The 12998-nt window shown below is 37.4% G+C and overlaps 1 protein-coding gene across 1 annotated transcript in view; it reads left to right on the top strand.

Moving 5' to 3' along the window:
- Positions 1–12998, top strand: part of LOC149787389 (mesenchyme-specific cell surface glycoprotein-like) — a 29010-nt gene that overhangs the window by 6123 nt on the left and 9889 nt on the right. Inside the window, exons 2-7 of the mRNA XM_089977975.1 lie at positions 3384–3605; positions 4487–4685; positions 5620–5749; positions 9389–9503; positions 10326–10499; positions 11785–11832. Coding sequence (XP_089834101.1) covers positions 3384–3605; positions 4487–4685; positions 5620–5749; positions 9389–9503; positions 10326–10499; positions 11785–11832 — 888 coding nt within the window. The remainder of the gene's footprint in view (positions 1–3383; positions 3606–4486; positions 4686–5619; positions 5750–9388; positions 9504–10325; positions 10500–11784; positions 11833–12998) is intronic.

Below are 12998 nucleotides of genomic sequence, written 5' to 3'. Positions count from 1 at the left end.
TCTGTATAAAGAAACACGTAAACATTGACATTCCTTATTATCCAACTGGGTTCTTAATATTTTTTAAAAACAACTGCGTACAAATCTGAATCATTAATTTCCACTGCGATTTGTTTTTGGGGATACAGAGTTTCATATTCATTTTTTTTTTCTGTGGCTTTTTAAATCCAAATTCAGCCTTCAGCGGTTATCCAAACCACAGGAGAGAAGTGTTTCCTACAAATCACAAAATATTTCATTGCTCAACGATTGTGGTGAATTTTACAATGTTAGAATTCTTTCCTCGGGGCCCCGAGTGGCCGAGTGGTCTAAAGCGCTCTCCGTTACGTATCAATGCCATCTCACCTCTGTCTGCGTGGGTTCGAGTTGTCTGCGTGGGTTCGAGTTTCGGATTCGGCTAATGTGGGTATGTGAGAAAGCTTGCCAGTAGCTTCTCGTGGGTCGGTGGTTCTTTCAGGGGATTTCCCGCGTTCTTCCTCCACCATTAATACTGGCCGCCATGTATAGCTTATCGTGTGCTGAAAATGGCGTTAAACCCTACAACAACAACAATACTTTCCTAGTCAACTAGATCATATCTCCTTTCCTCTTAACCAAACAACACTTTATTAAAAGAAATTCGATGTTGATTAACTTGAACGGTGTTCAAGTCTTGACTTCACGGAAATTCACGAAGGTCATTGAAATGACGCCGTATTTTCGCACCTTCTACTAAATTGCCTGCTTTTACACTTACCTTAAAATGCTGATATGCTCTTCATGTATTGCTCTTATTATTCCATGTAACATTTAAAGACTTTACCCTTTACTTAGGAAACTTCATCCAGAAATTTTGATTAATTATGAGACCTTTTTGTGTTTAAAGACACGTTTGTTTTTTGAAAGAAATGAATGATGTCTATATATGTATAATGAATTACATCACTGGCACAACCACATCACACGATATACATTATCATAACAATCTCATAATTTCATATGCATAACAGGATCAGAAGGATACACGATTGTAATGAAAACTGAGTCATCGAAATCACAATTCAGAGACTAGCAGTCTAAATATATCGTAGTTCACATGACTTTAGTTATGAATATTCCCTCCACTTGCCCAAGAAGGTGTATATTTGTTAGTCCCCAACACAGCACTAGTGTTTTATGCCCCAACACACAGCACTAGTTGTTTTTTTTTTTTTTTTTTTTTTTTTTTTTTTTGGGGGGGGGTGTTTTTGCCCCAACGCAGCACAATGGGTTTTACGCCCAAAACACATCACTTGTAGGTTTTATGCCCCAACACAGCACTAGTAGGTTTTATGCCCCAACACAGCACTAGTAAGTTGTATGCTCCAACACAGAACTTAAGACTTACGCTCCAACACACAGCACTAGCTGGTTTTACGCCATACCACACGGAGCTAGTAGGATTTATGCCCCAACACTGCACTAGTGGGTTTTATGCCTCACAACAACATCATCTGATTATACCTCCTCGTTTGTTTGTAGCCCCCTGCCGATTTCAATAACGGAAATCTTTATTGTGATAAAAAGTGCACAGAACTTAGTTCATTCATTTATAGTTTCTAACCTGACTGTGACCAGAGTGGTCCTAACACTGCACCCTCTGCGCCTTTCATGCTAAACGGACTTAACATAGTAACAAGGTGCAAAGTTGCGTACACTATGGGTGAGTTTCTTTTCCTCCGACAACCTTGCGACGCAGTTCATCCTATTCGGTAACTGCCGGATAATTCCGTAAATTACCATAATGCTGAGTTTAGAATTATATTTCTTTGCACACATGAACATAGAAATTACACCGCTTGCAAAATCCACGTTAAAGGCAATTTTGTATTTGTCGTTCTTTTCCTTTGCTTGATACGACATTGTAAATATCGAAGTGCGTGTGTGTGTGTGTGTGTGTGTGTGTGTGTGTGTGTGTGTGTGTTATTTGGATTTGTAACGAAGCTTTAATATTTTTTAGTCATATCGCTACGATGTCTGCAGTGGCAGTTTCAAGTGACGTCAAGCACTGGGGCATCATGCCGCAGACTCGTATCATGATGTCTCACTCGGTCACATGATCCTGACATAAGGCCGACAAGTCCTGGCACCTACCTATTAATGCTGAGCGCCAAGCGAGGCAGCTGTTAGTACCATTTTTATAAGTCTTTGGTGTAATTCAACCGGGGTTCGAACCCGAGACCTCCCACATCCGAGGAGGACGCTCTAACCACTAGGCCACCGGAGCGGTGTGTAAATATCGGAAGCAGACTACGTCGTAGTTTCCTTCTATGTATACACGTCTTGCATTCACCCCTTCGCTGAAAATGGACTTGTCCAGAAACTGGAAATGACTGGCGAGCAAGGTCGTCTTTTACAATGAAAACTTTCGTTTGGAGTGAAACGCGCAGACGATAACGGTGTTTGAGCTTCCCCCCCCCCCCCACAAGCATAGTCAGGTTTGAAATTATAACCCAATAAATGAACTAAGTTCTGTGCATCTTTTTATCTCGTTTGTGCTTTTCGTTTTCTAAAGCGGTGTGGGGGTACAAATAAACGGGGAGGTATGTTCAGACTATTTTAGGTTTTATGCCCCAACACACAGCACTGGTAGGCTTTTTGCCCCAAAACAGCTATATGGGTTTATGCCCTGACACACGGAGCCAGTAGCTTTTATGACCCACACACAGCACAAGTAATTGTTATGCCCCAACACACAGCAATAGGAGGTTTTATGCTTCAATACACCGCTAGTGGGTTTTTTCCCCAATGCACAACAATAGTAGATTTTTTGCCCAAACAGAGCAGTAGTGGGAGGTAAGCATATAGTGTTAACCTTGTTCTTCCGTCCGTCCAGGGCCGTGGACAAGATTTGTGAGCCCTAGGACAAATTCTCCAGGTCGCTCCTATGAATTACAAATTGTGACGGTGGTGGGCCCCCTGACCATTGTGAGCCCCCGGAATTTTGTCCAAGTTGTGCTACCCTGTATGCGGCCCTGCATTACCCCAAACGCACCTAAGACCACGATACACCTCCTTCTTTCGATTTTGCGTTTAGGACAGCATAATGGGTAATGCTGTCGAGTATCAGTACTCGATAAGCAAAACAGTTCTAGTTTCAGTTCTAGCAATGATTAAGGAGAAGGATTGTTGCTTTTTACAGGGAGCAAATTAAACTTCACATGCACTCTTTAAAACTTCAGACCGTCGTCCATACATGATTATGGTACAAATATACGACGCAATTTAAAGAAAGGAAGACAGACTAACATTTTGTAACAAACATGGAATTATTTTCCAAGGATATGTTTACATTAGCTAATTGCACTACTGGATGAAATTGAATTTGTCTTTCTATATGGTATATTGATTATACAATCTTGCAGGTTCCAAAAACATAATCATCGTAGACACAAGCGATCCCCGCAATCTGACTAACACTAGATATCTCCCCTTAACCGGAGTAGATATCACTGACGTCACATTTTGCGGCGGTTACATATTTGTCGCCGTCAACGATAAATCGGACCCAGGGAAAGGAAGAGTTGTGGTCTACCAAGCCTACAACAGAGGAAGTAGCTCCATCACAGAAGTTCACAAAATAGTCGGTAAGTCTGTATGTATTACATTCACATTCTAACACACCTTGCAGATGAATTAAAGTCAGATTCGAAGAAGGAAAACAAAAATGCGTTGGTAACCTGCTTACTTTAAATATTAGTGGTGCATTTTTCGATTCCCGACTTTGACACATGTGCGGAAAAGAGGTCAGTTATTCAAGGTTTATGGTTTAAATTCTCCACGTCAAATGACACCCGCAATACTCATCATTCGAGCTCTCGAAAATACTTACTAGATATTGTGAGAATTTCATCTGCAATCGATGTAATGGTTCAAGTTCGGGGCCCGTTATGACACAATACTAGCACTGTGGACTTAAAATGTGTCATTTGTACGGCAGAGCAATACCATAATGTACTTAAGTACTGAGACAATTAGAGTAAATTTGACTTGTCCAAAGACACAACACGGTACCTGACATGGAATAACTGGACGGTATGATTCGAGTCAGCCTTTTTTCTGTCGCAAGTCCGGCATGTTAACAACTGAGCACTTGTGACCCCTGCCTGCATTACGATATGCAGGAGTGCGCATCGTACCCATTCTACATCCCAGAGCCCGCAAGGTGTATATATTTAGTACACTCAGGGGATACAATAATATTTCCATACTCTCTCTCTCTCTCTCTCTCTCTCTCTCTCTCTCTCTCTCTCCGGTAAACTCTTACGCTTTACATGAGATGCTAGCTGCAGATGAACCGTCTGAATATGTGCATTCTTTATTTGGGTGTCAATGAAATACTACCTTCATCTATTCCTCGCTTAATGCTTTGGAGCAAGACATACCAAATATTCATATTTGTACCAAAAGTAATAGAAGGAAATAAAATACAGGTATTGGATTTAATTAATGTGTTACTATATCCTAGTGGGTGGTCGCCCGGAGATGCTGCTACCGACTGCGGACTGCAGAAAAGTGGTCATCACAATAGAAGCCGAGGCATACCAGAATAAGACTGGTCATGTGATTGATCCTGAAGGTGGAGTGGGAATACTGAAGTTTGACACGGCAAATATTTCCGGAAGCTACACTTTCCGGAAACTGGACTTTAAACACTTCAACGACAAGTATGTATGCACAAATGCCTTTTAAGACAGGTAAATGCCTTTAAAAGCGTTCCCACACCCAAATACGAGTCGTCAATTAAAATCATCACAAACAAAATCAACACAAAGATTGAGAGATTCGGACACATGTTCTATGTCATTTTAAGAAAAGGCTAAATGAAACAAATTATTTGACGATTAGCTCTTAATATACGTTTCCACCTAGAAACCAAGTCAATGCTTAGGATTCTTCAGAAAACTGACTTCTTTCTCTTAAAAAATATTATGTGATATGGTGTCATAAACATATCAAACACTGGCTCAGTGCGTCATGAAATATGCACAGATTCTGCTAAGTTTAAGCTTTGTTTTGTGAATATTCAGTTAGTGAAGAGTGATATACATGCGATTTTGAAGACCGGCAAATAGACTGGATAAATCCTTGTTACAAATCTACATTCAGTATGTGCCAATAGAAGACTTCCAAATTTTAGGACAGGGAATTGTTCTTTAAATGTCTCCATTTTGGAGCACATACACAAATCTTGCACATTTTATTATATATGTTTGCCTTTCTAGCCACTGTCTTCATTAAATAAACTTAAGTCGGCGACCATAATTGTGTTATCATTTCGACACTTTTGAGAACGTTTTGTGCTTCGCTCTTATGGCTTAGGGTCATTCATATATGCGACTTCTAATTGCTTTCCTGTCATCGAAGTGTGGAATGGACATTTCTTGTAATCAACTACTTAATTTATGAAATTAATTCTTCAAGATAGGATCAATTGGAATACCATTATTGCAACAACAAAATACATCAAAGGGTGTGTTGATCATCTCAATCTTGATTACCACGACAAAAAAGTTTAAAGTTTATAATCGTGCCTCAAGGATCTAGTGGTCTTATGCAATCAAATATGATTTATTGTGTCTGTCTCCTTTCTCCGTTTAGGGTGGATGAATTAGCAACGAGAGGAGTTAGGCATGTATTTAGGGAGAATAACAATCCATTTTCCAATGATGTTGAACCAGAACACGTGACATTCAATACAGAAGAGACGAAGGCTTATATATCGTTACAGGTACGTATCATCATAGATAGAGTATAAACAGTCTTTGCTAAGTTCAAACGTTTCGTTGGACACGAGTCTTACGATTCATAGTATTTCCTTAGTACTCTAGAAGACTCGTGAACTTGGCAATCCGAGTATGATTGTTTTCCACAGTAACAAAAACTAGATGAATGCATCATTTACAGCTTGTATTCGATAGGAAACGATAATAATAATAATAATAATAATAATAATAAATATTACTACCAATACAAATAACTTGACCGCCTTGTGCATTTCCCGTCTGTTTGAGAACATCTCAAGGGCTTTGTAACACGTGCCTAACCAACCAGATCCGGTCGAATCATGTGACAAATTTTGTCAGTCGTTGCGTAAAACTTATGTAGAGGATATTGATACGATAGTCATTATATATTATGGTACTCTTTGTACCACAATATGACTCATATTCCTTATTACCGCATATAAAGAGTATTTTATTATATACCAAACTTGCTCATGAACCGAAGCTAATTCTTAATTTTTGTACTGATAAAAATATCCCAAATATGAATAGTAAATCGCCTGATCGATGAGACATTTATAGTAAAGGCCATAGAGGTCATATATGCATTCAGTACCAACTATTTCAGTAACAGGTGTAGATTACATAATTTGATAACACATACCTATAAATAGCGATTATCCATTTTATTTGGATCCTCTACATCCATATTCCTTTGAATGGTCATTATTTAGAGGACCCGATAAACACATACGATAAAACTTAATATTAAAGTAGGTGGTCATTTTTGGACGAGGTCAGCTTAAAGGTGTGATCCAGTACACACCGCATCGAATGTCGCGCATCACAATGAAAGCAGCGGATATTGAAAACAAACTTCGTACTACCATACATTGTGACGATTAAAACAGACGTGCACTTTTCTTCAATCAGCTTAGTACCTTGCAACCATTGTAAAAGTCAAAGCGATCAAAAATTTTCGTCTGGATGCTTTGATTATAGTTAATTTGCAAAACACTAAATAATCAGGATTGAATGGACTTTGTTTAAACTATGTTAATATTAAATTTTAGAACAGAAATTAATATTTACTTTTCAGATGAATAAATGTGCCTACATGACGACATTGACATTTGTTATAGTTAGCGGCAGTGGTGCATAGTGAGCGGCCCCGTGATTGCATCCTTTAGTTCTTCTCTGTTTTCGTAATGATTTCCCCGTAACGAAGCTTTCAATTTCGGAAAAAGACTAATTCCTAATTCCTTGGTCAGAATTTCATCGTTACTTCCGTATGAAATATAAAAATCGTGTACTACCTGTTGGACAGTAACACGTCTTCCTTCACATATGCTTCCACATATTTGACTACTTCCTTTGAAATAAAAGTAAAATCCGTTTCAGCGAGGAAGAATTTTGTAAGATCACTTAAGTTGATACTATCCTAACGATAATTTTTCACTTACTACACATTATAACGTTATATTGTCGGTGATGTCAACACTTAATCACGGTATGGAATCCAAAATGTATCCGTTTTATTTAAACAGTCTTTAAGGAAGTGCAATTTCTCCTGTATTTTCCCCTGACTGATATAGGCATGTTTCTTCCTAGATGTGTTTAGAATATACATATTTCGTTGTCGCTGAGGGAACGGTACTACAACGGTACTACAACGGTCCTACAACGGTACTACAACGGTACTTCTGCGATATTCGTTATCTTAAGGTCTCACTGGACAGCTTTTTGTGAATCTTCATCGGACGATGAAACATTGTAACAACAAAAAAAGATACAATTCAAATGTAAACAACGATTTTTTTTTGCGAAACGCATGCTTGTAACATTTTTATTAATGTATTTGGGTTAATACTAAAATGACATTACCCCAATGCTTGTAACATTTTTATTAATGTATTTGGGTTAATACTAAAATGACATTACCCCAATCTTTTGTCATTAGTGCTCAAATCTGACTATCAGCCGTGCTTTTGTTTTGAATATGTTCTTGTTACAAGGTGGCTGAAACAATTCATATGGGACTTATGCACGAATAAATTATTTGTTATTATTACTGGTGTGCTTTTTATTCGCTACTCAGAAATGACGATTTCGAAATATTTACCACCGTAACAGACATGCATAAACATATAACCAAAACCCTTAATTTCAAACCCAAATTATGCATTTGTTCTCCTATCCTGGTCTAACTGCGAAAGATATGCACCAAAAATGCCAATATATTTTCGAGCCTAACTCAAAGTAAAGGTAAACCAAATTACATATTTAGTTTAGGTGTGAGTTTATAAAAGTTATGCGCATGTTTATTAGGCAGTAGAGTGATTACTGCTCGGTAACACCGTGTTTTTTGAGCAGATATGGGTGTTGATCAGTAACACAGTGTGTTATTGAGCAGATATGGGTGTTGATAAGTAACACCGTGTGTTATTGAGCAGATATGGGTGTTGATCAGTAACACCGTGTGTTATTGAGCAGATATGGGTGTTGATAAGTAACACCGTGTGTTATTGAGAAGATATGGGTGTTGATAAGTAACACCGTGTATTATTGAGCAGATATGGATGCTGATCAGTAAGACGGTGTATTGGTCAGGAGAAATTAGTGTAGGTTAGTAATACTGTGTGTTGGTCAATCACGTATACCCTGATCAATCAGTCAAGCAGCATATATTGTTAGCTGTTTTCAAAGTCAGAAAACGCAAATCTCTTATAGGACACCATACTTTAACCACAGGGGCTCGTGTCGTTGCTTACAGCTTACCTGTCAGTCATACATGTAATATAACATACTACAAGTCACACATGTCCTATAAAATACTTTCAGTATTTTATAGTACATGTATGACTGATAGGTAAATTATAAGCAACAATATCCTTTTCTTCCCGAATAGCAGCAATACAATAAGAAAGAGAGAGTATCAAATCTTGGGAATCAAACACGTAAACAGTACTGCAAAGTGAAGAACAACACTGGCATTGGATATTCTGCAACACACTTTTGCAAACGCTTAATGAATCGACTATCGTTTAAAATCTAGAGTTACAGAAACAAACAATATTGCAAAGGTAGACACCAAACTGACACTGGACATTATGCAACACAGCTTCTGTCATAGACAGTCTTACCCCACTGAGCCTATGGACATGTATTACCTTTCCCTTTTTGACGCCTTTGGATGTTTTAACATTATTTTTCCCCTTCTTTGTAAAGAGGCCCATTATGTTAAACCCTTGTACATTTGCTTTAAAATCACTTTTCCCCATGAAGCGATAGTCCCCTGGTAAGAGCCACCGACCCACGGGAAGCTACTGGCAAACTTTGTTACATACCTACATTGGCCGAGCCCGAGACTCGAACCCATGTGGACAGAAGTTGAATGGCAGTGATCGGTAAAGACGATCCCTTTAGACCACTCGGCCACCCGAGACACCTCTTTTTCCCTTGTTCATATAGAGATCCGTTTTTCCGTTGTTAACTTGCCTGTACTATTTCCATGCTATTATTACGTTCATTTCAGAAAGTCATTGGGCCTGGGAATAAATCACACAAAGAATACATTAAACAGTTAGCCTCACTATCGCCTAAGAAAAACTAAACATTAGTAAAATTAGTTTTTATTGTTCCAGGAAAATAATGCAATTGCTGAGGTCGACCTAGTATCTGAAACGATAACTGCAATCCATGGTCTCGGCTTCAAGGATTGGTCAAAATTTAAGATGGATGCCAGCGACAAGGATGCTGGTAAGACAACCCTTATCTGGTTTTATTATTATTATTATTATTATTATTGCTTGTTCTCAAGTGTATGTCATATTTCGAACTAATCGCACACAAGATTTATTACTTAATAAAAAAATATGTATCTATCTGTTTGTCCATGTACGTGTATCTACATGTTTTTTATTTTCTTCTTTTCATTTGAATTAATATTAGTAGTATTAATATTGTTGAGTAGTGGCGGTAGTATTAGTGGCAGTAGTATAAATGATAGCAGAAATAGTAGCAATAGTAGTAGCAATAGTAGTTTTTGCTATTGTTCTTTTCATCTTCATCACTATTGATGTTGCTTTTAGTGGTAGATTTGGTGGTGCACAGAGAGAGAGAGAGAGAGAGAGAGAGAGAGAGAGAAAGGGGCAGGAGTCGTACTATTCCTCAGAGAATGCCAGATAATTTTGCTAAGTTTTCGACCACGGTGCACATAGTTTATTGGGGCCCAGGCTACTGAGGTGTCTAAGGCGATGGCCTTTACCTATCATCAGTTTCCGCGTGAGTCGGCTCGACGAACATGGGTATGTGAGAATGTTTGCCAGTAGCTTCTCGTGGGTCGGTGGTTCTTCCCTGGGGTTTCATGAGCTTTTCCTCCACCAAATATACTGGCCGCCATGCATAACCTATCATATGCTGAAAAATGGCGTCAAACCTCACACAACTAACCAAATTTTACTCATATTCAGCTGTAGCCAAACAGTGGCTTGAAAAACTTTATTTAGCATATTTAATCAGTTTCAAAATGTTGCATTCTGGTCTGGGTTTTTTCTGGTCTGGTTTATTTTATTTTTATAGATGTTCATCTGAAGACTTGGCCAATATTTGGCATGTACCAGCCTGACGCAGTAAAATATGCAGAGATTGGAAACATAGGATACCTAATCACTGCCAATGAAGGAGACGCAAAGGAGTACAAGAACTGGTCAGAGGAAAGTCGCATGGCGGAACTAGAGCTATCTGATATATTTGGTATGCCATGGAATTGGATCTATAGACAAAGTTCCTTCTATCTACTAATCTCATGTTACTGAATTTAATAAAAATTAAAGAAATTATATTAAACCCATCACACACAATTCAGTAACATTTTTTTTATATTTTAGATTGAACATTTTAAAAAAAATAGATTATAACAATGCGATTGTGTATATGATACTTAACAAAAACCACTTTTGGTGTCAGAGCCTTGATTTAAATACCACACCCATCTATTCACCTTTCTCGTATTTAGAGTGTGATCCTCGATCGCATTCAGTCGATATTCTGCACTTTAAGAGACAACACGGTATTCCGTGGATATGCAAATTTCTGAGCTTAAGCGTTTGTGTGGAACATATCCAGCACATAGAAGTGTACATTTGTTTAAACAACGACGCTTTACTTTTTGTTTAAAAACAAATGATAATTTGTTTTTGTTCAAACAATGAGTCTTTACTTTTTATTCAAAGAATGATGATATAAGTACCTTTTGTGCAAACAACAATGCTGTAAACAAAATATTAAATAGTTGTCGGTCGCTATAGAAGAAATGTTTGTGTAAATACAGTCGAATCATGCTGACTCATACATGGTTGGCTCGGACACATTGGCCATCTCTAACTACGATCTAAGTCCCAATAGAGTGCCTTTGACCCCCCCCCCATGATAATAGTGCTGTCCTCATATTTGATAATTAACAGGTGTAACTCGTACCACCCAAACATCTTAGCATCCAAATCTTTTAGTTTAGTTTGTTTTGTTTCTGCGTTTTTATGCTACAATGAAAGTTAAATATCAATTACTCTTTTCGTTTCCTTTGTGTTCATTTCGCTTAGCAATACATTTAAAGAGGTCTATTTTTAGATATGAGTTTCAGCGTATGAACTAAAGAGGTCTCCGTCTCAATGTGCTTACTTATTTCATAGCCTAGTTTCAGAGGTCTCCGTCTCAATGTGCTTACTTATTTCATAGCCTAGTTTCAGAAAGTTTGTGTCGTTCTCATTTAACTTTGTTTTGCTGGATCTATATTGTCGGAGAGAGAGAGAGAGAGAGAGAGAGAGAGAGAATATTAACAGTATTATTTTTAAAATTACTACATTCTTATGTCTGTACATGGTGGTTACATGTCAGTGATTACTGACCATTCGAACTGATTAATTTGGACTAATGAATTTCGAGCTATACAGACTGCAAGATGTAGCAGATGATCAACACGTCATATTGTTACATTGATATATGGAACAATTAACATGTTGGGATGTTTTATTTGTTTCAGAGAGCAACGCGACCCGTAGAGAGGAGTTAAGACAAATCACCCAGCTTGGTAATGTATAGTAGTAGAAATACAGCCAAAATATATTTTAGAAACTAATGTGAGGAATTTTAGAGTTTCTATAGATTTTAAAAAATGGAACTTTCGTCAACATTAGAGAGCATATTCAAGAGAAAACTCCCAGCCAACATGAAAGTCAAGGACAAGAAATTCAAGATCCTGGATGCAATTACTCTAAGTACCGTGATTTCCGACTTGTCTTAGATAATAATGCGGGTTTACAAGCAAGTGACGTTTATTTTGTAAACTACATAATACAAGACTAATGCTTCTCTAAGATTATAGGTTAAATATTCAGATCATTATCAAGGGGGTAAACATGTTTATTTGAATCGGAGTCTATGGTATCAGTTTTAACGTCTTGACAACTTTGAATATTTTAAACAGGAAACTGCCATACACTCTAGCTCTATTACTGTGCTTCAGCTTTTTATATAATGTTGTTCACTTGAAAAATTACTCTTCTTATTAATGCCTTAATATCTGAAGCAGAATCAGTCTTATTATCGTGTTCAGATTTTAATTTGTGTGGAATTATTTATTCAAATTATTATTCATTGCAATTACAAAGTGCTCAATAATATTTTTAGACTGGAAAATTATTTTTGGAAATATAGTGAATTCAGACAAGATCAGTTTGGTTTATATTATTGTGATACATCAGTAGACTGTGAGCACATCGCCACACTCCAGGCCATTGGCACATGAGCACGTTGGAGACTCCAGGCATATCAACACCTTCAGTATTAGAATTTATTTGGAATACAGCGGTTATTCAATTGGAACTTCATACAGTTGGACTTGTCATAGAACTTTTGAGGACTATTTTGGGATTTAACTCACAATAATTGTAAGTTTCTTTGTAAATTTTCACTTTGTTTTCTAGGGGAATAAGTTATTTATTGAATTTTACAAAACTTGTTGGTTTTCGTTCTTTTCTGTAACTTCGTTTAGGATGGTAGAGTCGTAAGAGTTCTCTCTAGAAAACGGCACTTTTGATTGACTTTACTCATTATTCAAGACAAAGGAGTACTAGGTACACAATAATAATGTTGATCGCTTATTTGATTGGATAAATGGTTTACTATACAGGATTTTGATTGGCAGATATCATGATAAAATTAAATGGATTATAATAAATATATCAAAAGAACGAG

Source organism: Sinohyriopsis cumingii, chromosome 12 (genome assembly GCF_028554795.1).
Source record: "Sinohyriopsis cumingii isolate HCF-2022 chromosome 12, ASM2855479v2, whole genome shotgun sequence".
Lineage (NCBI taxonomy): Eukaryota > Metazoa > Mollusca > Bivalvia > Unionida > Unionidae > Sinohyriopsis > Sinohyriopsis cumingii.
This window is presented reverse-complemented; position numbering and strand designations above follow the sequence as displayed.